Raw genomic sequence first — 21,994 nt, 5'->3', positions numbered from 1 at the left:
GCACTGTGGAAATGGCACAGCACTGTATGAGTGAGGCGTCGACATCTTTAAACAGTTACATATACATACTGGATCTCATATCCAACCGAGGATCCACTCTCACCTGCCCTTGCCTCTTTGTCTCCTGTCCTAATTACACCTATGAGGTAGGCACTCAATAAGCTGGGCAAGCAGACAGGAAACCTAGATTCAGGTAATACCCGGCTGACGATGGATAATGTTTACATGCATTACCAGCTGGGTGTTTTCCTCAAACCCTCTAAAGCAGACTTGCCGTGGAACCTCAAGACCAGTCCATTCACTTCCACCCCAGTGTTGCAGAATCCTGCCGTGACTAGCACTTCTGGGACAACTCTCACAGAAGCTCACACAGCGACAGGAAGCTACGCAGGCACAAAGGAGGTCTAAATACCAGATGACGCACACCGGGGAGACGAGTGAATTCAGTCTGTGATAAGCACGTTTGCACTTTATTTTCTCCTTAAAAATCACACACACACACACACACACACACACACACACACACACACACACACACAAGCAGATCCATTGAAAATGAGAGTGATATCCAGTCAGTGCCACTAGGAGGGTAGGCTGGGGTTCTACTTCTGCTGGCTGGATGAAAAGGGTTTCACATTTGTTTGCCCGGGTCAGTTTTACCGTCAGGTGTTCCAGGTGAGCAAGTCAGTCTTGGTTTTTCTCTGAAAGAGTCCGCTTTGGAGTCCGCTGCCTGGCCTGCATGTGTTTGTTTCTGCTGCTGAGCTGGTCTGGTCAGATGACCACATGGCAAAGGCTCCCGCATTTCCAGCTGCCCGCGGTTTCTTTCCGGCCATAGTGAATGAGTGGTATGGAGATCAGACCTGTGGAGGAGGTCAGATGGACTCTTGTCATCCTGGATTTTTGAAGAGATGGCACAATGGCTTTTAGATTTTAAAAGTTAAACAGCTGTCAATCAATTGCTGAAGGAAGCTCCGCTGAGGACAGTGGTTCTGTCAGATCACCAACGTATGGGCCATGCTTGTTTCCTTGTCTGCGAAAAGGTTGGACCAGATGACCCCTCAGGTCCCTCTGGCTCTACAGTGTAGACATTACAAAGACTCATGCCATATGTGTGCACATGCTTACCTCTTACAGGGAAGCTACACCCTCTGTGCAGTTTCCAAAGGCTGTCATGGTATCTTTTGGTTTGTTTTTAGCCTAAAAACGTTACCATGCTCTTCTTGTCTTGAAAACCAAGATCATAACTTAGGTAATTCATGAGGTACAGAATTCCCTTTGTGTAGTTCCTACAGAGGTGGCTCCTGGGAAGCATGAAAATCTGACAGGGGCATGGAAAGGTGGGAGAAATTGAAGCTGGGGTTAGGATAGCAGGCTCCAAATCAAAGTCAGGCATTACGTCCAGCTCCTAGAGAATCGGACACCTTTTTAACTGCAGAGACATGGTGTCTGGTTAGAAGGTACAGGTTGAATTCCTATACCAGTTATGGGGGGTGGGTGGGAGTGTCAGTAAGGAGGGGGTTGGATGTAGGCCTACCCAAATCTGGACAAAGTGTGGTTTATCAATTCTCTGGTTTAAAAATCACACATCCTCTTAAGGAGATGATTAATCTAGTATTAAGGGCTAAGAACATGCTTTGAGGTAGGGCAAAGATCCCAGTAAAGGTTGACAATACTTCAGAAACTAATTGATAAGGTTATGAGTTATACATGGAAACTCTTTAACAATGTGTAAGATTAAGGATCAGACTCACCACCAGAAAAAAAAAAATCCAATTAAAAAATGGGCAGAGGACCTGAATAGACATTTTTCCAAAGAAGACATACAAAGGGCCATCAGACATATGAAAGGATGCTCAACATCACTCAACATCAGGGAAATACAAATCAAAACCACAATGAGATGTCATCTCATACTAGTCAAAATGGCTAGTATCGAAAAGATAAGAAATAACAAGTGTTGGTGAGGATGTGGAGAAAAGGAAACCCTCATGCACTGTTGGTGGGAATACAAATTGGTGCAGCCACTGTGGAAAACACCGTGGAAAACAGAAATACCATATGATCCAGTAATTCCACTTCTGGGTATTTACCCAAAGAAAACAAAAACACTAACTCACAGGGATACATGCACTCCTCTGTTTATTGCAGCATTATTTACAATAGCCAAGATATGGAAGCAGCCCAAGTGTCCACTGAGAGATGAATGGATAAAGATGTGGTATATTGTGGTAAGCATAGCATAAGGTATAGAGAAGTTGAATTATTATGTTGTATACCTGAAACATAACATTGTGTGTCAACTATACTCAAATAAAAAAACTAAAGAAAAAGATGTGACATACAAACACACACACACACACACATACATACATACATACAATGCAATATAATTCAGCCATAAAAGAATGAAATCTTGCCATTCATGACAACATGGATGGACCTAGAGGCTATGATGCTAACTGAAATAAGACAGAAAGACAGATACCATGTGATTTCACTTGTATGTGTAACCTAAAAATCAAAACAAATAAGTCAGAAACACTCATAAATACAGAGAATAAACTGGCGGTTGCCAGAGGGAGGGGTGGGGGGCATGGATGAAATAGGTAAAGATGATAAAGACGTACAAACTTGCAGTTATAAAATAAATAAGTCATGGGGATGAAAAGTATGGCATAGGGAATACAGTCAATAATATTGTAACAATGTTGTATGGTGACTATCATGAGCATTTGTAATGAATATAATTGCCAAATCACTACAGTTTCACAACATTTTATGTTGTACACCTGAAAGTAATATTGTATGTCAATTACATTTCAGTTAAAAAAAATTGCATACCAAAAAAAAAAAAAGAAAAAAAAGAATAAGGGTCAGGAACTCGTCTGAGTTGTTCCTGATTCTGGAAACACATGTGATGGTCACTCAATCATAAACCGTAGTTGACTGATCATCTATCTACTAGTTTTCTATCAAAACCTTGACCCTTACTTGTTTCCATAAAACAGATTGTGACCCTCTATAAACCTCATCCCAAAAGATATTTTCCAGTACTGAGTACTTTAAGAACTCAAAACATCCTTGATAAGTAGTCACACTGCTCTGAAGATAATGAAATGTTGGTGTGGTCCTTGCTCACAAATTGGGGCTGGGAAGCCACCAGCCTGATTGAATTTCATCAAGCTGTGCTCTCACATTTCTTTGGAGGCAAGTGGTGAATGTTTACTAGAACTTATTGAGAGACATGACCTTTTTCTTGTTTGTAAGAGACATTAAGGGAAATTATTTTAAAGTAGTACAATGTAAACAAGAATGTAGTTACTATTGGTTTCGTGACATTTATTTACATACAATGTTATACAAGAGGATTTTTGCAAACCTTTATAAAGGTAATATATCATTAAGTCAGACTTAGGGTTTAAGCCACAAATTTATTATAAAAATGTGCCAATTTAATAAATGTGTTGCAGTAGGTTTTCTAATATTTGTATACTAAAATGTGGCAAACAAAATAGAAAAATGGTCACATCCAAGAAGAGGGACAATTTTGGAATTAAATGCTGCAGATCACAGACAATCAGCGGCCCCTGCCTGGCCTAGGGATGACCTGGTTTATCCCTTTATACTGGGTGGTGGTGGGGAGACCATTGCCAGTTCTAAGAAATACTTTTGCTGCCCAGTGATGTATTTTAAGTTACAAAAGATATTCATAACTGGAAATGGCGTTCAAAGAATAATTTTCTACAGGTGTAAACATCAAGTATAAGATTTATAAATGAGGAAGAGTGGCCAGAAAATATTAGCAGAACTATCATTACCTGGACAGATGCCTTTATTTAGGCCTTTCTGGGTCCTCTAGGGAGATGGGGTGGGGGCAAGGTTAACCTTGTCAAGTAGCTATTAGATCTCTACTGGTCAAGAGCAAAGGGAAAAATTCATTGCAAGCATGGCCTTGAAAAGAAGTGTTTCAATCCATGGCAAGATTTGTGTGTTTTTTGCAATTAAGAAGCCTGTGGGAGGAATGAGAATTTTATAGGAAATAAGGTTTTGCACATCTTTACTTACTGTAAAACTGCTTTGATTTTATTCTCCAGGTAAGTTTGGATAGAATGGCTGAATTAATTTGTCCCTTTAAAATCCCAGGCTTGGGATGCCTGGCTGGCTCAGTCAGTAGAGCATAAGACTCTCAATCTCAGGGTCCTGAGTTCATGCCCCATGTTGGGCATGGACCCTCCTTAAAAAAAAAAAAAAAAATTCCCAGGCTTCAGCCAAGGCACTTGGATCCTGGTGCCTCCTGCAGTACTTTGCTCTCTCTCTCTTTCTGGCAACTGGGATGAGGTGGACATGCTCCTTACATGGATCACCATGCCAGGAGAGGCTCCTGGAAGCACCTAACCCAAAGGTTATCACAGGCCAGGACATACCTTCTGTTGCTTCTTCCTCCACCATCTTGATACATTTTTTAAATTAATTATTTTTTAAGTAATCTCTACACCCAACATAGAGCTCAAACTCACAACCCAAGGTCAAGAGTAGCATGCTCCACTGACTGAGTCAGCCAGGGGCCCCTTGACATTTTTATAAAGAACAAAGAGCCCTCTTCCCAAAACAGACAATCTTTGCTCTAACCAAATATGTCCACCATTGAAATGGAGTGTCAATTAATTTCCTTCCTTTGAAACTCAAACATATGACCAAAAACATAAATGTCAAGTATCCCAACAACCCAAGCATTTAAATATTCTCTATTTTCCCTGCGTCATATTTCCAAAATCCAAGTTTTTTCATTATAAGCAAAAACGTACAGGAAAATTCTTTTCAAAAACACTCTCCCACACCACCCAGATGGCTCCCTGATCACAAAAGGAAACTACACAACCACTGACTGAACAGGCCTTAGCTCAGAACTGGTGGGGAGTGGCAGGGATGTGGTGATGTGGTGTGGGTGGAGTTCTCTGTGGGAGGCGTATCTGGGCCTTGGGGTCCCTCAGGCCCAGTGGACCAGTCCCCAAGCTGAGGATGTGCCTCAAATAGTGAACTAGGAGAGAGTGACAGGAGTACCTTGGCTTGTCGGCTTGCTCCAGCAGCTCGAGGGTGCAAAGGGAGGTCATGAATTTCAGTGTGCTGTTTAGCAAAATTCACAAATACCTAGAAGCAAGAGTAGGAGAGAAAGAGTAGGTAGATGTTTCCAGAAGAATGGTATCTGCCACCCATCACTTCCTTTCTCTTTTCCCAGTTAATATACAGCCCTGCTAGAGCAGCCATGTTCCGCAGGAGAGGTAGCCTAGCCACGAGTGCCCAGGATAGGGCTGGTTTCTTAGAATTCTGAGCTAAGCCAAAGGAATTCCTGAGGGAGGATTCAAAGGCCTCAGGGCAGATTCTCAGCTAGCAACTACCCTCCTAAACCTCTAAAGAAACTGAAAACAAAAAAACAAAAACAAAAGCAGGAGTCTGATCTCTTCTCTCTTCTGTTCTTTATTCATTGTGCACTATGGCTAGGACTCTCTCTCCTGCCTTCATCCACTGGCAAGAAGGTGCTGGGGAGCCAGCTCCTCAAAGGGGAAATGGAGACTTGCCTATTCCCATTGCTTTATTAAACAGTCTTAAGGATGTTTATTTAAAAAAATAGCAACAACAAAACCCTCAGAAACCACGCAAACGTCCAAATGGATGAATGGATAAACAAAACGTGGTATGTACATACAATGGAACATGACTCAGCCTTTAAAAGAAGGCTGACACGTACTACAACATGGATGAACTGGAGGACATGATGTTAAGTGAAATAAACCAGAGGCCGAAGGACAACTGTACGGTTCCACTTACACGAGGTAGGTGGAGTAGTCAGTCAACAGAAAGTAGAACGGTGGTTAACAGTGGCTGGTGGCGGGGGGGTGGGGAGCAGTTAATGGGGAATTATTGTCTAATGGATACAGAGTCTCAGTTTGAGAAGATAAAAGATTTCTGGAGATGGATGGTGGTGATCCAGTTTACAATAATGTAACTGTACTTAATGCCACTGAATTGTACATTTAAGAATGGTTAATTTTGTTATGTATACTTTGCCATAATAAAAAAAAAGTGATCACATTAAAAACCCTGACATACTGCACACAGGTTTATCAAAAATCACTGAATTGAACACTTTGAATGGGTGCATTTGAATGTATGTAAATTAAGCATCAGTAAAATTGATTTGAAAAGATAACAAAAGCTACCACCACAAGGCAGGAAGGATGAAATAAAGTCATAGTATAGTGGGGAAGGATGATGTCAAGTCAGTGAAATTTGCTTGTATTTCTAACATATTTCTAACATATTGTTAGAAAACAATTTCTGATCTACCAAGCTTTACTCTAATGGACAGAGGAACCAGAGTGTTAAAAATCAGGCATGCCGTGCTCCCTATCATGTGGCTTCCAGCCCAGCCTGTGCATCAGTTCTGTACATGGTACCCCTCAGGCAACTTGCCTGGTCCAGTGTGGTCTGCGTGACTGAGTACTCCTCGATGAGCAGGCTGTCCTTGTGGGAGATGAGCAGCCGGAAGATCCGGGCCAGGGAGGAGGAGGAGACCTGGAACTGGAGCATGTTGTAGTGTCTCTCCCTCTGCACGCTGCCCGGGAAATTCCCCTGGAAGAACTGCTCCACTGGATTCAGGTCCGGAAGCAAGTCTTCCTTTGGGGATTTGATTTTCATTGTGACAATGTAGCCATCTCCAAACCTAGGGGATACACGTGGTGGCATGGCACAGACATGTTAGTGGCTGGGTCCAAGACAATTCCAAAATAAGGAATAGATACATCAAAAATACTGGGGATTAAAGGCCCATAAAACAGACCTTGTGTGTATGTTTAAAACTAATAGGAAAAAAAAAAACCAATGACAGTTCCTGGAGAGATAGATTGATACTAGTTTTTAGAGGTCTAAATGTCTGTGTGGTGAAGTAAGTCACCAGACCTGTGACACAGATGTTCCTTGCTCCCTTCCCTCCCACATCCCTGCTGAAGTCAAAGTGGTTTGAGCCCCTTGGGGAGATCACCACCTACACATGAAGGAATATGGGGCTAGTGTGTACTCAGTGATAGAAATGCTGCCTGGTCCTTCTAAGGGATCTCCAGGAGGGAACAGAGACTTAGGAAGGCAGCACTTCCCTGTGGAAGCTTCCAGAAAAAATGAAGCTGCTAGGGTCAGAACTATCAGTGCTTCTCTCTTCCCCTCACCAGGTGAACTGGTCACCCACATATGAAAAAAGACTGGTCCACCAGGGAGTGCGGCTAGCTGGCTTCCCTACATGCTCATGTCAGGGTATACTGTGTCAGTTCTAATTTATTTCAATGCTCCCTCCATGACCAAGGGTTGTTCCCCTCTACAATAAAATACCTTTCCATTCAGCTCCAGAAAACTGACGGTCTCTCTACATTGGAAACATTCCCCTCTCACCTGTTCTCCCATGAGGACAGTGAGGAGTGAGAGGGAAAGGGGTAGGGAATCCATCGTGTCTTCTGCATTTGGGCCCAGGAAGCTATGACACGGGTCTGGTGGCTTCATATGCTGATGTCCCCCTAGATATTTGTGCAGTGACCTAGCTGTCATTGCTCAAGGGGCCAAACACCCAAAAGCAGCGAATCTACTAGACCTTGCTGTCAATGGCTTATCTGCCCTGATGCATATGAAGGATGATGTGTCCTGTGCAACAGTCCCAGGGGTACATCAAAACTAAGCCTCTTAGCCTACATAAGGTGGGTTATGTACTGTTCTTTTACCAACTAGCACACTGACTTTCATATTCTGGACTCTTACAAAGTGTTTGTTAAATAAATGAGTGGTAACTATAAATCTACCCTTCCTAGTTTTTAAAGCATATCAGAACGCAAGGAAGCATGGCATTATTATCATAATCTTATTTTAACTGATTGTTGGCTTTGGCACACAAACTATTATTCATAATGCATTATATCTAGTAGTTTACAATTTGTAGGGACAGGGTAATCCTACTGAAGATTATTGGCGTTGTTAGTTTGTCATATACTACATTGTTACTTCTCAAACCCCAAAGCATACATGTGTGTCAGAAAGGAAAACTGATTCCCAGGCCATTTGGTCCCCTAACCATCCCTATGTTGGTCATGGACTCTTATTCAATTGATCATGAGCGCTGGATCCATGGGGATAAGTGGTGGGATAATGAGGCAGTGGTAGTGGCCCTCCCTCATCTCAGCCAGGCTCTGTATGCCCCAATCAGATCCCCATCTGGAGACTCAGGGAACCCTCAACCACAGGCAATTAGCCCAACACAGACGAGTTTCTTTCAGCACAGCAGCTTTCTCTGTTGCTGTGGAACAAGGACCATACCGTACCTCTGACTGTGGGATAAGGCAGCAGGACCCTCCCAAGTGTCAGCAGAGAGCACAGGGCCTGGCTGACTCCCCTCTACTCCCAAGAAAGGTAACAAAGGCAATCCGCTAGCATATCCTTACTTGTACTTGAGGTGCTGAATGGTGCCCAGACACTGAAAGGTGCCTTTTACCATGATGGCCAGCCGGGTACACAGAGCCTCACATTCTTCCATGCTGTGGGGCAGGAGAGAGGAAGTAAGAAGTAGGGAGGACTCCTGTCTGCCTAACTGCTCCATCCCAGCCCCTGGGAATCTCTTGCCTGTGGGATGTGAGGACCACAGCTCTCCCTTCTCTGATGATGCTCACGATGATGTTCCACAACATGCGGCGTGCCTGGGGATCCATGCCCGTGGTGGGCTCATCCTGTGGGGAGACAGAGAGGGCAGTGAGCTAGGCTTGGAGCCAGCCTCTCCTGGTTATTGCACCCTGCTTGGTTGACTCTCTCTGAGCAGCTGTGCTCTCTGCTCTCTGGCACACAATGGGCAAAGTGCCTCCCCAGTGGGCAAGACTTGGGGAATCTAGGCTTTGGATATGGAAGACAGAAGATGAACCAGGAGAATAAAGAGAAATTATGATACCCATTGGCCCATTTCAGCCCATGAATGGGTTAAAGTTGATTAAGGCAATGGGAGAATGATATTAAAAATAAAAAAAAAGCAACAACCCTACACATACATTTACAAGGAGGCAGAGAGATAGCCCAGGTGACTTTTATGAGTCACCTCCCAGTCCTGAGACTCCTGCCCTCATAAACCCCAGACCACATGGGCACAAGGGCCTTCAGTCTGGTACAGATCCAGTGAGAATCACATGACCCTTTGATCTAGGCCAATGCTCCTGCCCACTTTGTATCCCAAACAGACCTCCTCAGTAGTAATTCCTGACCGGAGGGACTGAACTTCCCTGCTGTAAGCCTGTGGGCCCACAAGAGAGTTCCCAGGGACTCACAGTAAGAATATGTTGTGACTCCAGTTTCCCCCAAGAGTTGTGAATCAAACACTGGGTTGATTTGTTCAAAACAAGCAGTATAGGAAACCGTCTAGATGAAAAGAGACCGTAGCAGTTTCTAAGTCTACTGCCCCAAACACAGAGATGCAGCACTTATTTTAAGCCCTTGGGCTCATCTGTCCCTGCAGGTCCTGGTGGTCCTTACCAGCAGCACCAGAGGCGGGCAGCCTATCAGTGCAATGGCTGTGGAGAGTTTCCGCTTATTGCCTCCACTATAGGTGCCAACCAGGCGGTCTGCATAAAGAGACAGGCCCAGGCTCTGAATACTCCAGTTTGTCACCTAGGGAAGAGAAAGAGATCCCATTTGGAAAAGATATACAATCAAACACATCAAACCTCCACCAATTCAAAGTCTTGGGCTCCCAGATCTCACACCTTCAGGATAGACCCAGCTAGGCTGAAACAAGGCCACCTGCTGGCTCATGTGGTGGTTCATGGGCTTCAGGAGCCAGATGTCTCCCTTCCACACTGTGCCTGACATCACAGTGTGGCTTGGTGTAGCCCCCTGAGAAATGACCTTCAGCCTTGTGAAGAGCAAGACTATGCTTCTCACCCAGTGTCCCAGACTATGGCTAGAGTGGAAGACTCCTAGGGTCTCAGACCTGTTGCTTCCATCCTTCAACCGGGTCACACTTGAAGTCTCATGCATCTAATATATACTTATCGAGCAACTACTATGAGTCAGGCACTGGAGAATAATGGTGAACACATCCATTGTTGTTGTACTCACAGGGTGGAGGATGACACACAATCAAAATAAACAAAAACGACAGGTTGTAATAGGGCTTTGAGGAAAATCAACAGGAAAAAATGATTAAGAAAACAGTGTGAGAGTGTGTGTGTATGAATGTGCACAGGAAGAAAACTAGACAAGTCTTTGGAGACAAGGCCACCATGCTTCTGCCTTCTGTGCTTATAACTCTGCCTAGAATGTTCTTCCCCTAGATATCCACGTGACTCCCTCTGTCACCTCTTTTAGGTCTTCACTAAGAGGTCACTTCCTCTGTAATGCTTGCCCTGGGCCACCCTACTTGAAAGTGCAATTCCTCCCCCCAACAATTCTTTCCTACTTTATTTTTCCCTTACCGGCTTTTCACTTTCAAATGTACTGTGTATTTTATTTACTTATCTATTATCTGTCCCATTAGAATGTAAGTTTCACTTTTTAACTTATTTGGAATAGTTTCCAACTTATAGAAATGTTTAAAAATAAGAATAATACAAAAACACTCATAAACACTTTACTCTCTTTTCTTTCCTCTTTCCCTCTCTTACACACACACACACACACACACACACACACACACACACACACATGCACACACGATTTTTTCAGAGCCATTTAAGGTAGTTACATATCGTGGCCCTTTACTCCTAAATACTTCAGTGTCTACTTCCTAAGAAGAGGAATACTCTTACATAACCTCAGTATAGTTATCAATGTCAGTAAATTTAACATTGTTATGATATTTTCATTTGATCTACCCTTCATAGTCTGGTTCTGTCAACTGGCCCAATAGTGTCCTTCATGGCATTATTCTCTTTTCAGTATAGGATACAATCTAGTGTCCATTACTTAGTCACTCTGTCTACTTAGCTCTTGTGGTCAGAACATTTCCATAGCCTTTGTCTTTTAGACTTTGATACTTTTGAAGGGTACAGCCCCTATATATATATATTTTAATAGAATGTTCCTTTAGAGTTTGTCTGGTATTTTCTCATGATAATATTCAGGTTACACATTCCCAATCAGAATATTATGGAGGTGAAGCTGTGTCCTTCCCAGAGTATCACCTCTAGGGGTAGAAATGTCCAGGTGCCCCTCACAGGGGATGTTGATTTTGAACACCCAATTAAGGTGTTGTGTAATTTCTCCATTGTGAAATTATTATGCTTCCCCCTCACAACCAATAAACAATCTGTGGAGATACTTTTAAGATATACAAATATCTTCCTTCTCAAAAAAGTTTCCCCTAGATTTAGCAGCCATTGATGATTCTTGTACAGTCCAATCTTTATTATGATCACTGCAAAATGATTTTTCCAACTCTAGAATTTCTTCCACACTAACCAGTTGGCTCTAAGCATTTGAGTGTAGGCAGAAACCATCCCCTTTTCTCTTGTTTATCTATTTAACAGTATGGAGTTATGAATTCCCATGGCTCTCCCAATGTTTTATAATTTGTCATGGTATTTAATTATTTTGACGCTCAAATTGTACCATATTTGGCTATTGGGAGCCCCTTTGAGATGGTTCCTATGTGGCTATGACATGGTTCTTTTTTTTTTTTTTTTTTTAAGCACTTTACTTTCTGGTATAATAAGATGTTCCAAGCTCATTTTATACCTACATTTTCCCAGCCCTGGAATTTGTCATTTGTCTGAGGAGTTATGGTTCCTGTTATTGGGGAATGAGATTAGACACCAAAATTTGGGCTTTAAGTTGTACTCACTGCTACTAGAGTATTTCTGCTTCTTGGCCCTTTCAGAGGACAGATATAAACATACACAAACATGCACATGTGTATGTATACACATTTATATGCATATGTGCAATATACACAAGCCCATATGCATGCATGCACAAACACATGCATATCAATATTTCATGAGTTCACAGAGATATTTTAATTCCAATCCAACCCCACAGGGTTCTTTCTTGCTTTCCCCCTTTCCATATTTGTAGGTCTTTTCTTACACAGCGAGAACTCTGGCTTCAAACAACATTAACACATGTATTCATTTACTTAATCCAGTAACACATCTAAAAATGTTTCAGAATTGCTTTGCTCATGACACCATAAAAAAACAAATCAACTAAAAGGAGCTTGGAATTTGTTTGTAGTTCTTTCCCTCTGCTCTGCCTGCCCAAGGCTGAGGAAATATAGTCAGATACTGTGCCCTCAGTTATTTGTAGTTCTTTTCCTCCCTTTCTGTATGGTTATGATACTTACTTCAAATAAAATTGGATTAATTTGTTTCTATTTGCTTTCAGAGTCAGAATTTTCTTTTTGTTTTTATTTTTACCCCCTTCCCATTTTTATTAATTTAGTTTTATTTTATTAATACACAGAACACTAACATGCTTCCAAGAGTCAAAACCATACAAAAAGATATCCTGAGAGAAGTGTTATTCCCTCCCATTTCCATTTTACCCCATTTCCCTATTGTTAGTTACCAAATTCATTGTGTTTTAGGCCTATCATTCCTGTATTTGTATTTGTAAAGCTAAGCAGACATATGTCTGCTTTCTTGGTTTTCCTACTTTCTTACATTAAAAAGTAGCATCCTACAGCCCATTGTAATAGTGTCTTAATGTATGGAGTTGACAAATCACTGCTATACACCTGAAACTAATATAATATTGTATGTCAACTATACTTCAATAGAAAATAGTGGGAGAAAAAAAGTAGAATTCTACATGTGCTCTTTTACCCTTTGCTTTTTTCACTTAAAAATATCTCTTGGGGGGCACCTGGGTGGTTCTGTCGGTTGAGCGTCTGACTTTGGCTCAGGTCATGATCTCACGGGCTGTGAGTTCGAGCCCCGTGTCAGGCTCTGGGCTGACAGCTCAGAGCCTGGAGCCTGCTTTGGAGTCTGTGTCTCCCTCTCCCTCTGCCCCTCCCCCACTTGCACTCTGTCTCTCTCTCAAAATAATAAATACATATTAAAAAATTTTTTAAAATATCTCTTGGAAATAACTGCATTATCAGTTCACAGAGATTTTCTCTCTCTGTGCATGCATGTGTGTATGTGTGTAACAGCTGCATAAGATGTATTCAACCAATCTCCTATGCCTGTATGTTTAGGTAATTTCTAATGTTTTAATTTTTTGTGACTACTAGTACAATGAATAACTTTGTGCATATGCATTTTGCGCTGTGGGAGGTATATATCTGGGGTAAGCTCCCAGAAGTGGGATTGCTGAATCAAAGGGTAAATACATGTATTATTTTGTTAGATATGAAGGCAGGGATTTTCTTGTTTTGTTTACTGCCATACCCCCATTTTCTATAACAGTATTTGGCACATAGTAGACACACAGTAAGCATTTGTTGAATGGATAGCATGCTCTAACTTTCCCACGTCTAAATAAATGCACTCTCACGAAACAGGTTTAGGGTTTACCAAACTTCTGAGTAGCCACAAGAAACCATTTTTTACCCTTTCGATTTCATCTGCTGGTACGCCTCGAAGACGGGCATAAAGATAAAGATGTTCTCGCCCTGTGAGCAGGTCATCGACTGCATCAAACTGAGGACAGTAGCCCATACTTTGATGGACATCAGATATATTGGTTAAAATACTGCAAGAAGAAAAGGCAATTAGCAAGTTTCCTTCATAGAGGGGGTGACGAGAGAACTGGGGCTGGAGAGCTTCCGCCTGTGAGATAAGCAAGCTACCTCTTCTGCTTTGCTTCAGAAATGTGCGCAACATTTACAAATCAAAGCAGAAGCCCTTTGGTTAGAAACTGATGAACTCTGGAATTCTGAGCTTTGAATCCAATAGATCTTTTCAAGTTTCTCTGTCTAGGATAAACTGAATATCTCTTACCCAAAATTAGCTTTACTTTTGGAGTGGATCACCTCACATGTGGGTTTAAAGACAAAGGGAAGATCAAGTGTTAGAAAACGTCAGTGATTTTTGATCCCTTTCAAACATTTGGGCAATACAGAAGATGCATGCTTCTGAAAGGAAGTAAACTTGATCTATCTTTGACTATTGGCAGATATACAGTAAGCGAAAGAGGAACCAGTCAGATCACTACCCAGAGCCAGACACTGGCAGGGAGCAGAGAGGAAGTGAATTGAGTTCTATTAACTCCCTTTCACTGATATATTCTCCCTCAGTAGAAAATACACTATCTTGATGAAAACAAACTGTCCATAGACTGGTCCAATCTCTCCCTGCTTCCCTTGTAGCTTAGGGTCTATGAACAAAAGATACAGGCAAGGGGCGCCTGGGTGGCTCAAGTCGGTTAAGCGTCCGACTTCGGCTCGGGTCATGATCTCGCCGTTTCTGAGTTTGAGCCCTGTGTTGGGCTCTATGCTGACAGCCTGGAGCCTGCTTCAGATTCTGTGTCCCCCTCTCTCTGCTCCTCCCCCACTCACACTCTGTCTCTCTCTCTCACAAATAAACATTTTTTTAAAATTAAAAAAAAAAGATACAGGCAATATGATGGGAGAGGCACCATGTAGTCCCCCACTATAACAAAAAGTACTTCAGGCATGGCTGGGCCAATTAAAACCACCCAGGAAAGCAAGGACAGTACTTTGCCAAATTCATGGGAGCTGCCCTCCCAGAGAAACCCAATCTTGCATCTTAAATCCAAAGTTGTGTTCCAGTTTCCATTTCATCTAGCTTCCCTCTTGTAAGTATCAGGCTGTGTCTTACTTGGGCTGTCATTTGATGTCTTATGGTAAATCCTATTACATCCTCCTGCCTGCTGTCCCTTAGCCCCTCAAGATTCCTTTTGTTACAACTGTCAAGTTATTTGCTTGGTTGCAGGCTAAGCTGCATCTACAGATGAGACAGATTAAGCCATGGCCTGGTTGCACCCTGCTTGTTTGTTTGCTTTAAACCCAACAGGGATGGTGGAGAAGGCTGGGGAACCAAATTCATCCTGTTTGAGCCATGTTCAGTGGACATTCAGCCATGTTGCTGAGGATGGCTTCCAGGAGACAGAAGGAGGCCTTAGTCAGGCAGTTGCTGAGTGAAGTCAGCACTGCCTAACTCCTCTTATAAACCAGGGCAGAGGGTTCCTCAAGGCACATCTAATGCCCGTGAGCTCTGCTGTTTAAGGAGCAGCCTGGAAAATGGCAAACAGCATAGGTTCATGTTCTTGATCCTGTGCCACAGAGGACCAGTGTGTTTACTCATACCTTATTACAGAGAACAGCAGGCACCCTCCAGAATCCAAGGACACATGCCAGTTTTCCCTTTATAAAGCTCCTTGGCCTGGCAAAGCCAAGGATCAGCACAGAAATAGCCAATTCAGACTAAGGCCCCTGAAGGCTCTTAAACCAGCCCCCATTTAGAAACTTGATCCAGAGAAAGGATGCTTCACCACAGGGGTTCTTAACCAGGGACTCAGGGAACATAAATGTGATTCAGGGCACAGTAAATTCCCTTAAACTCTTTGCAAAAAATGTATGGAAGGAGGTAATGGGGGATAATGGTATATGTATGTATGTGCACGCGCACACACACACACATATAAAGTATGTTTTTAATATATATATATGGTTTTAAAAAAAAAGATTTTAAAAAAGTAATCTCCATACCCAATGTGGGGCTCAAACCTACAACCCCAAGATCAAGAGTCACATGCTCCACCAACTGAACCAGCCAGGTGCCCCAACAATGGTATATTTTTTAGGAAGACTGCGCAAGTGTTCATCAGATACTCAAAGGAATCCACGACCCCAGAAAGAGTAAGAACCACTGACTTGGTGCTTCCCAGAAGTTTCCAAGAATCCATGCTAAGAGGAGCATGTCTTAACAATCACAATTAATTTCAGTTTCCCAGAGAGTCTATGTCTTATACTTGTGGACCATGCTCTCTTGGAGGTCTACTCATCCACACAGCTCTTCCATGCTCTCAGAGTCACCCTCAGTACAGAATCTGATGCTCACTCTCCCTATGCTGGGATGAGAACATGGCCGAGGACCTGTGACAGGCACCCTGAGACAGGATAAGCAAGACACTCACCTCTTGCCTGCTATAGTGGCATCGCCTGAAGTCACTGTGGTATCCCCAGTAAGCATCTTGAACGTGGTTGTTTTGCCAGCTCCATTCACTCCCAGAAGACCAAAGCACTGAGGGAAGACACACAGAACTGGCCTCATCCTAGAGTCTAAGAAGCCTAAGGAATGTGGAATGTCAGGCCCTAGGGCAGGTGTGTGGGCAGGTGGGAGACATTCTAGACCTGTGCTGCCATTACAGAGGCCACTGGCCATGTGTGGTGCGGGCTAGCAGGATTTGCCACCCCAACATATGCCACTTTGGCATAAGGATGATTTTAAGCTGAAAGCAATTAAGTAGCAGCAGACACGAGAAAAGCTCTCTGTCCTCCCGTTTGCCTAAAAGCAGGACTTAAATTTATAAGGTGTCTCTTCTTCTCCTCTGTACCAGGAAGAACAAAAGTTAACTGCCAGAAACAACTTTGAAACCTTGGCCTGGAGACAGCACCAGAGGAATCTACATAGCAAACTTTGCTAACTAGACTTTATCTGCCATTACTTTCCTCCACATTTGCCTTCCTATAATTTGCCACCCCTACTGACTCCAGGCTCTTTCCCCTTTGTCTTGTCACTTCTCTGAAAACGTATCATTCCTTTGCTAAGATGCAATGCAAGCCCAAGTTCTAACCACCCCATGTGTCATTCACCTCTGATGGGTCCCTTGTGTAGGTGCCACACATGTGCTAATAAATGTCTGTTTGTTTTTCTCTTCCTAATGTCTTTCATCAGTCAAATTTACAGTGGTCTACCCAGAGAACCCAGAAGAGTAGAGGAAAGAGGATTTCCTCCCTTACAGTGACTACTGAGCACTTGAAATGCATCTAGTCTGAATTGACATGTGCTGTATGTGTAAAACACACCCTGGATTTTGAAAACGTAAAACAAAACAAAAAACAAACATAAAATATTGAATCAATAATGTTTTATATACATTACATGTTGATGTGACAATATTTTGAATACACTGGGTAAAATCAATGATCAAGATTAATTTCACCTGTTTTCTTTTTTTTCTTTTAATTTTTTTTCATGTGGCTGCTAAAAAATTTCAAGTGACCTCTGTGGCTGCATTTTATTTCTTTGGGATAGCTCTGCTTTAGAAGGGAGAAGAGGTGTGCACAGGAGTCCGCAGGGTACCCACCTCTCCAGGCCGGACTCCGACACACAGCCTGTCCACTGCTGGGCTGGAGGAGCCTGAATAAATCTGCAAGATGCAGAGAAACTGGACTGAGAACTGAGAGAGGTTAGAGAGAGCAAGGGGTTAAGGATGGTTTAGGTGAGAACTACCAACATGAGGAGGTTATACGTTGGCACAGGTGTTCAGAGAAGTGTCGTGAGCACTGGGAAACCTCAAAGCCGACCTGCCGTGCAGAGAAGGAACGGAGAAGGCTTAGTGAGGCTCGGTTGTAGGGGCTCTCACCGAGGCCCTGTGCCTGTGCCCAAGATGAATACTAGGGAGAATGCTCTGGAATTAGGTGTTCTTGGAAGACAAGTTAAAACACAGTTCTGACAACCTCGCGTAAATTAGGAAAATGAATTGCCTGTACGGGCATATTGCTGATGATACCAAAGGCAAATTACAATGTTGTAATTATGTTGTTGTGCCATTTCTGGATCCAACTGGCACCTCAAAACTAACTCACCTCCACCTATTCCCTTACCTTGGTCAGTTCATTTAGCCTTAAGATATCAGTTTTATTTCCCCCACTAATAATTCTTTGTCTTTCTTCAGCCACATCATCATCTTCATCTATAATGGGCTCCTTAGCAGGCTCGGCAACCCTACAGGAGGGAAAGGGGACAGGACTGAGTTGGTATACCGCGTCCCTGGCACTCTCCTTTTCCTATTACTTTCTTCCCGTTCCCTCACTTCAGCTCCAGCCTTGCCTTATATCCCCTAATGCTTGATTCTCAAAAGGACTCCAAACAGAAGAGTTAGACATTAGGCAGAGAAGGCAAGTCCTCGAGTCCAGAGTCAGCCTTGTTCCCAGTTCTGGCCTACCCATGTGTGACCTTGGGCATGTCACTAAACCTCTCTAAACGTCACCTCCTTCGACGATATGGTAGGGAGGGGATAACAGTGTCCACCTCATAGACCGTGGAGAAGATGAACTTGGCACAGCCTCTGGCAAAGAGTCAGAACCCAAAACCTGGTAGCTGTTATCATTATTAAAACACTTCATCTACAGTAAGCACTCAGTGAATGTCACCCAGCTCCCACTTATCTTTAGAACTAACTCCTCCACCAACCTTTTGATCAACCCTTGCTCCCCAGCCTATGCTGGTCTTTCCCAATTCCCAGCTTCTGCAGGCATTTCCAGGGCCTCAATGCTCTCTTCCTCCTGCCCTGCCAAACAGAATCTTCCCCATCCTTAAAGACACAGCTTCTTCTATGAAACCCTCCCTGACCACCCTGGCCTATAAACTTTCTTTCCTCCCTCACTGGCCACATCTAATTCATGTCTAAATCTTGCCTTGCTTACCATTTATCCAATCAACCTATTTTTCTCCATCTCCCAATGCCCTGAACTCCTATCCAGGCCACCAATGACTCTTGCCTTGCCTTGGTGCCCAAATGGCCTCCTGTCTGGTCTCTCCTTCTAGACCTGGAAGATCACTCACCTGCCTGATCAAAATACCCCAATAGCTCCCTGCTGCCTTCAGACTTAAACTTGAAGTCCTCATCGAGGTGAGAGAGCATTTTAGGACTTGGCTCTGCCTACCTCTCCAGGCTCTTCTCTCAGCCCCTTCTTCCTCCCCCTTCACAGCTATCCTGAACTCTCCACACGTTAGCATGTTCTCTACCAAAAGCACCCTTTCTTCTGTCCTTCCCTTCTTCTCTTTGCCTGGTTGCCTCTCAGCATAGGCATGGGTGTGGGCTTCCTAAAGCCAGAGATTGTGGAATGCTTCTCTGGTGCTGTTTCAGGCCTAATGTGGAAGACTTGCTCAATTGTTTGACACAGAGTTTGAAGCTAATGAGGCTGTTTTGGTAAACAAGTCTGCCTCCTCCCTCCTACCCCAAGGTCTCTTCAAGATGTGGCCAGAGGTACGGAAGGGGGCCTGTGAGGGCTGAGGGTCTATGGACCACTGTCCCTCATAACCAGCACCACTTCCTGGTCATGTCATTTTATTCCAAGTGTGTTGACACCTATTATCTCATTCAATCCTCACAACCCTGTGAGTAGGGAGGTAGATTCATTTCTAATAACTTGATTCCTGGTGGATCAAAACCTAATATGAGTCCTCTGAATCTTTATTTACATGTGACCAGACACTGCCTGAAAGGATGATAAGAAACGAAACACCGTGATTTGCAGTTTAGGACCCTGTGCTGAGCCCTAATAAAGGTCTGTCAGCCTGGATTGCAGAGGACTGCCTTCTGGAAATCTGAGTGCCCATGTCAGAACGAGGCCAGGCCTGGGTCAAGTGGCCAGGGAAGAATGGCACAGCTGGGCTGGGTCACAGCAGGCAGTCAGCCCCACCTCCACCCCCACCCAGAAGGGCACAATCGCTTCCCCTACACTGCTCCTGGCTGCAGTCACCTTGGATGTCACCCCCATCTTACTACTTCTCTCTACTCTCAAATCTCTAATTAGCAAAGGGCCCCACTTTGTCTATTTTCTTATGAATGCATAAATCTGTTTCCCAGTACTTTGGATCTCCCTTAAACGTTATCATTTGCAATGCTATCATTCAAATTGAAATGAGTATCTGTTAATTAAATGAGAGGGATTAAATATTAGTGACTGAAATTAAAAATTGTAATTTAGGGGCACCTGGTGGCTCAGTCAGTAGAGCGTGTGACTTCAGCTCAGGTCATAATCTTGCAGTTCGTGAGCTCGAGCCCCATATTGGGCTTGCTGCTATCAGTGTGGAGCCCAACTTGGATCCTCTGTCCCTCTCTCTCTCTGCCCCTCCCTTGCTCATGCTCTCTCTCTCTCTCAAAAATAAATAAACCTCAAAAACCCTGTATTTTAAATACTTTAGAGTTTAGATTCTTCACAAACTCCAATGTGCCTATTTTAATGTGTCTCTCCTTGTGTTATTCAGAACAAGCCAGGCTTTAAGAGTGTAAAAACCATCATGGAGTGGGGCTGGTGAGGAGACACGACCACATGGATATGAAGCCAAGTCCCTGGACAGAAGCAAGGAGCTGCCCTTGATACCCTTAGGGCAGCAGCCTGAACGTACCATTGGATGAGAAAGAAGTGGTGCTGGATGAGGAGAGTCAGGAGGAAGTACACCACCCCTTCTACTGCCATGGCAACCAGGTTCTTCCCAATCAGGTTCCACTGGAATGGATTTGAAGAGTGCTCCTCACCTGGGGACAGGAATTAAGTCCATTCAGCTGCCCTAGCTGCCCCTAAAGACCTAGTCACAACATTTGGCCCAGTTAGACCAAGCCTCAGGCAAAGCAGTGAGAGCTGAACCCACGTCTCATCTCAGCCTCTTGAGTCAGAGTAGGGAAGAGTAGGAAGCTAGTCTTGACCCCTCCTGTGGCTCCTCAGCCACAGAAACAGAGGCACCTGATCCCTCCTGGAGAGTAGGACACTACCAGAACAACCAGGTGTCCCCCTCCCGCCCCAGTCCAGGCTGCGGGTCTGGCATAGAAACTCCGGAGGCAGCCCTCCCACACACAGAGGATCTGGGGCCATGTTCCACAGGTCTGGAATGCCACCCACCAAACCGGGCGTAGACATCGGTCACGGCCTGGCTCAGTGCCAAATCAATGAGGCCCCGGCCCAGGCAGAAGTGGGGAAAGATAATGAGCAGCATCCTCAGCATGGCGTTGAATCTGAGTAGCGTCTGAAACATAGAAAAGCAGGACAGTTAGCCGTGGGGACCAAGCCCACCTGCCCTTCCTGAGCAGAGAGGGGCCTGGATGCCCTCATAAGGTGGAAGCAGGGGAAGGCCTGAAGAGACAGGGGGCCTAGCAGCCAGCCTGGCCACAGGAGGGATCTGTCACACAGAAACAGAGGTTTTAGAATACTCACAGGAGGTGCTGCTAGCCAGGTAGCCTGCCTGGGGAGCTGTCGTTGCAGACTCACTTTGAAATTACATGTGAGCCCTCCAGGGCATTTGTTTCCAGGAGGTACAGCAGCTGCTGGGACTTCGGTCCAGGCTCTCTCTCCTTTGGTACAGCTGTGAGCTGTCACTGCGTTCTGAGGCTCTTTCATCTGCTCCTAGCCTAGCTTGTGCCAAAGGAGAGAGGGGCCCTGCACATCTTCCAGCTCTGCTTCTCAGCTCCCACAGGACAGCGAGGTGTCTGGCTGCTGCCAGTAGAAAAGAGGGCCAGGGACTTTCTGGTGTCTGTGTTGAGTTGGGGGGACTTGTTTTCAGATGGTCAGACTGTGCTTGCTACTTTAGCCTAGCGGTGTTGGGCAGAGCCTCCCCCAAGATGGGAGAGGGGACACTGAGGGGGCGAGACTGACGAGGCTGAGGCTGCCCACTTCTCTGGCCCATCCCTACTGCACAACTGGCTTCCTCCTGGTCTCCACACCTTTGCTCATATGACCTCCTCTCTCTCACTCTCCTCCCCGTATCCCCCCTCCCCTGCTCCCAGCATGATGCTTTTTTGCCCCCAGGCCTTTGCACCCCCAGCTTCTATTAATCATTGCTGTCAGGAAAGAATGCTCTCTCCCCTTCTGTTCTTGGCAGATTCCTGCTCTTCTTTAGAAAGCCAGCTTGAATAACCCCTTCTCTCATAAGCATTTCCAGATTCCCGTGTAACATACCTACTTCTCTCTTCTAGTACTTATAACATTGCCAGCCAGGGCTAATTATTTTTTACTTGCCTACTGTCCTCACTAGTCAGTGGTTCCCGGAGAACAACCAGGTCCTAATTA

At 44.2% G+C, this 21,994-nt stretch overlaps 1 protein-coding gene across 5 annotated transcripts in view; it reads right to left on the bottom strand.

The window, feature by feature from the left end:
- Positions 1–30: 30 nt before the first annotated feature.
- The window catches only part of ABCA4 (ATP binding cassette subfamily A member 4), a 131,993-nt gene continuing 110,029 nt past the window's right edge, over positions 31–21,994 (bottom strand). For 3 of the 5 annotated variants that reach the window (XM_060626647.3, XM_060626649.3, XM_060626650.3), the window contains 12 exons: positions 20,831–20,954; positions 20,340–20,469; positions 17,810–17,930; positions 17,290–17,352; positions 16,117–16,223; positions 13,569–13,710; positions 9,550–9,684; positions 8,656–8,759; positions 8,478–8,570; positions 6,472–6,721; positions 5,062–5,148; positions 867–1,030 (listed from right to left, as the gene is read on the bottom strand). In XM_060626647.3, coding sequence (XP_060482630.3) covers positions 998–1,030; positions 5,062–5,148; positions 6,472–6,721; positions 8,478–8,570; positions 8,656–8,759; positions 9,550–9,684; positions 13,569–13,710; positions 16,117–16,223; positions 17,290–17,352; positions 17,810–17,930; positions 20,340–20,469; positions 20,831–20,954 — 1,389 coding nt within the window. In that variant the 3' untranslated portion in view covers positions 867–997. The other 2 variants (XM_060626648.3, XR_009608209.3) reach the window with 2 other exon arrangements.

Source organism: Panthera onca, chromosome C1 (genome assembly GCF_046562875.1).
Source record: "Panthera onca isolate mPanOnc1 chromosome C1, mPanOnc1 haplotype 2, whole genome shotgun sequence".
Classification (NCBI taxonomy): Eukaryota; Metazoa; Chordata; class Mammalia; order Carnivora; family Felidae; genus Panthera; species Panthera onca.
Note: the sequence above shows the minus strand (reverse complement) of the source record. Positions and strands in the feature narration are given on the sequence as shown.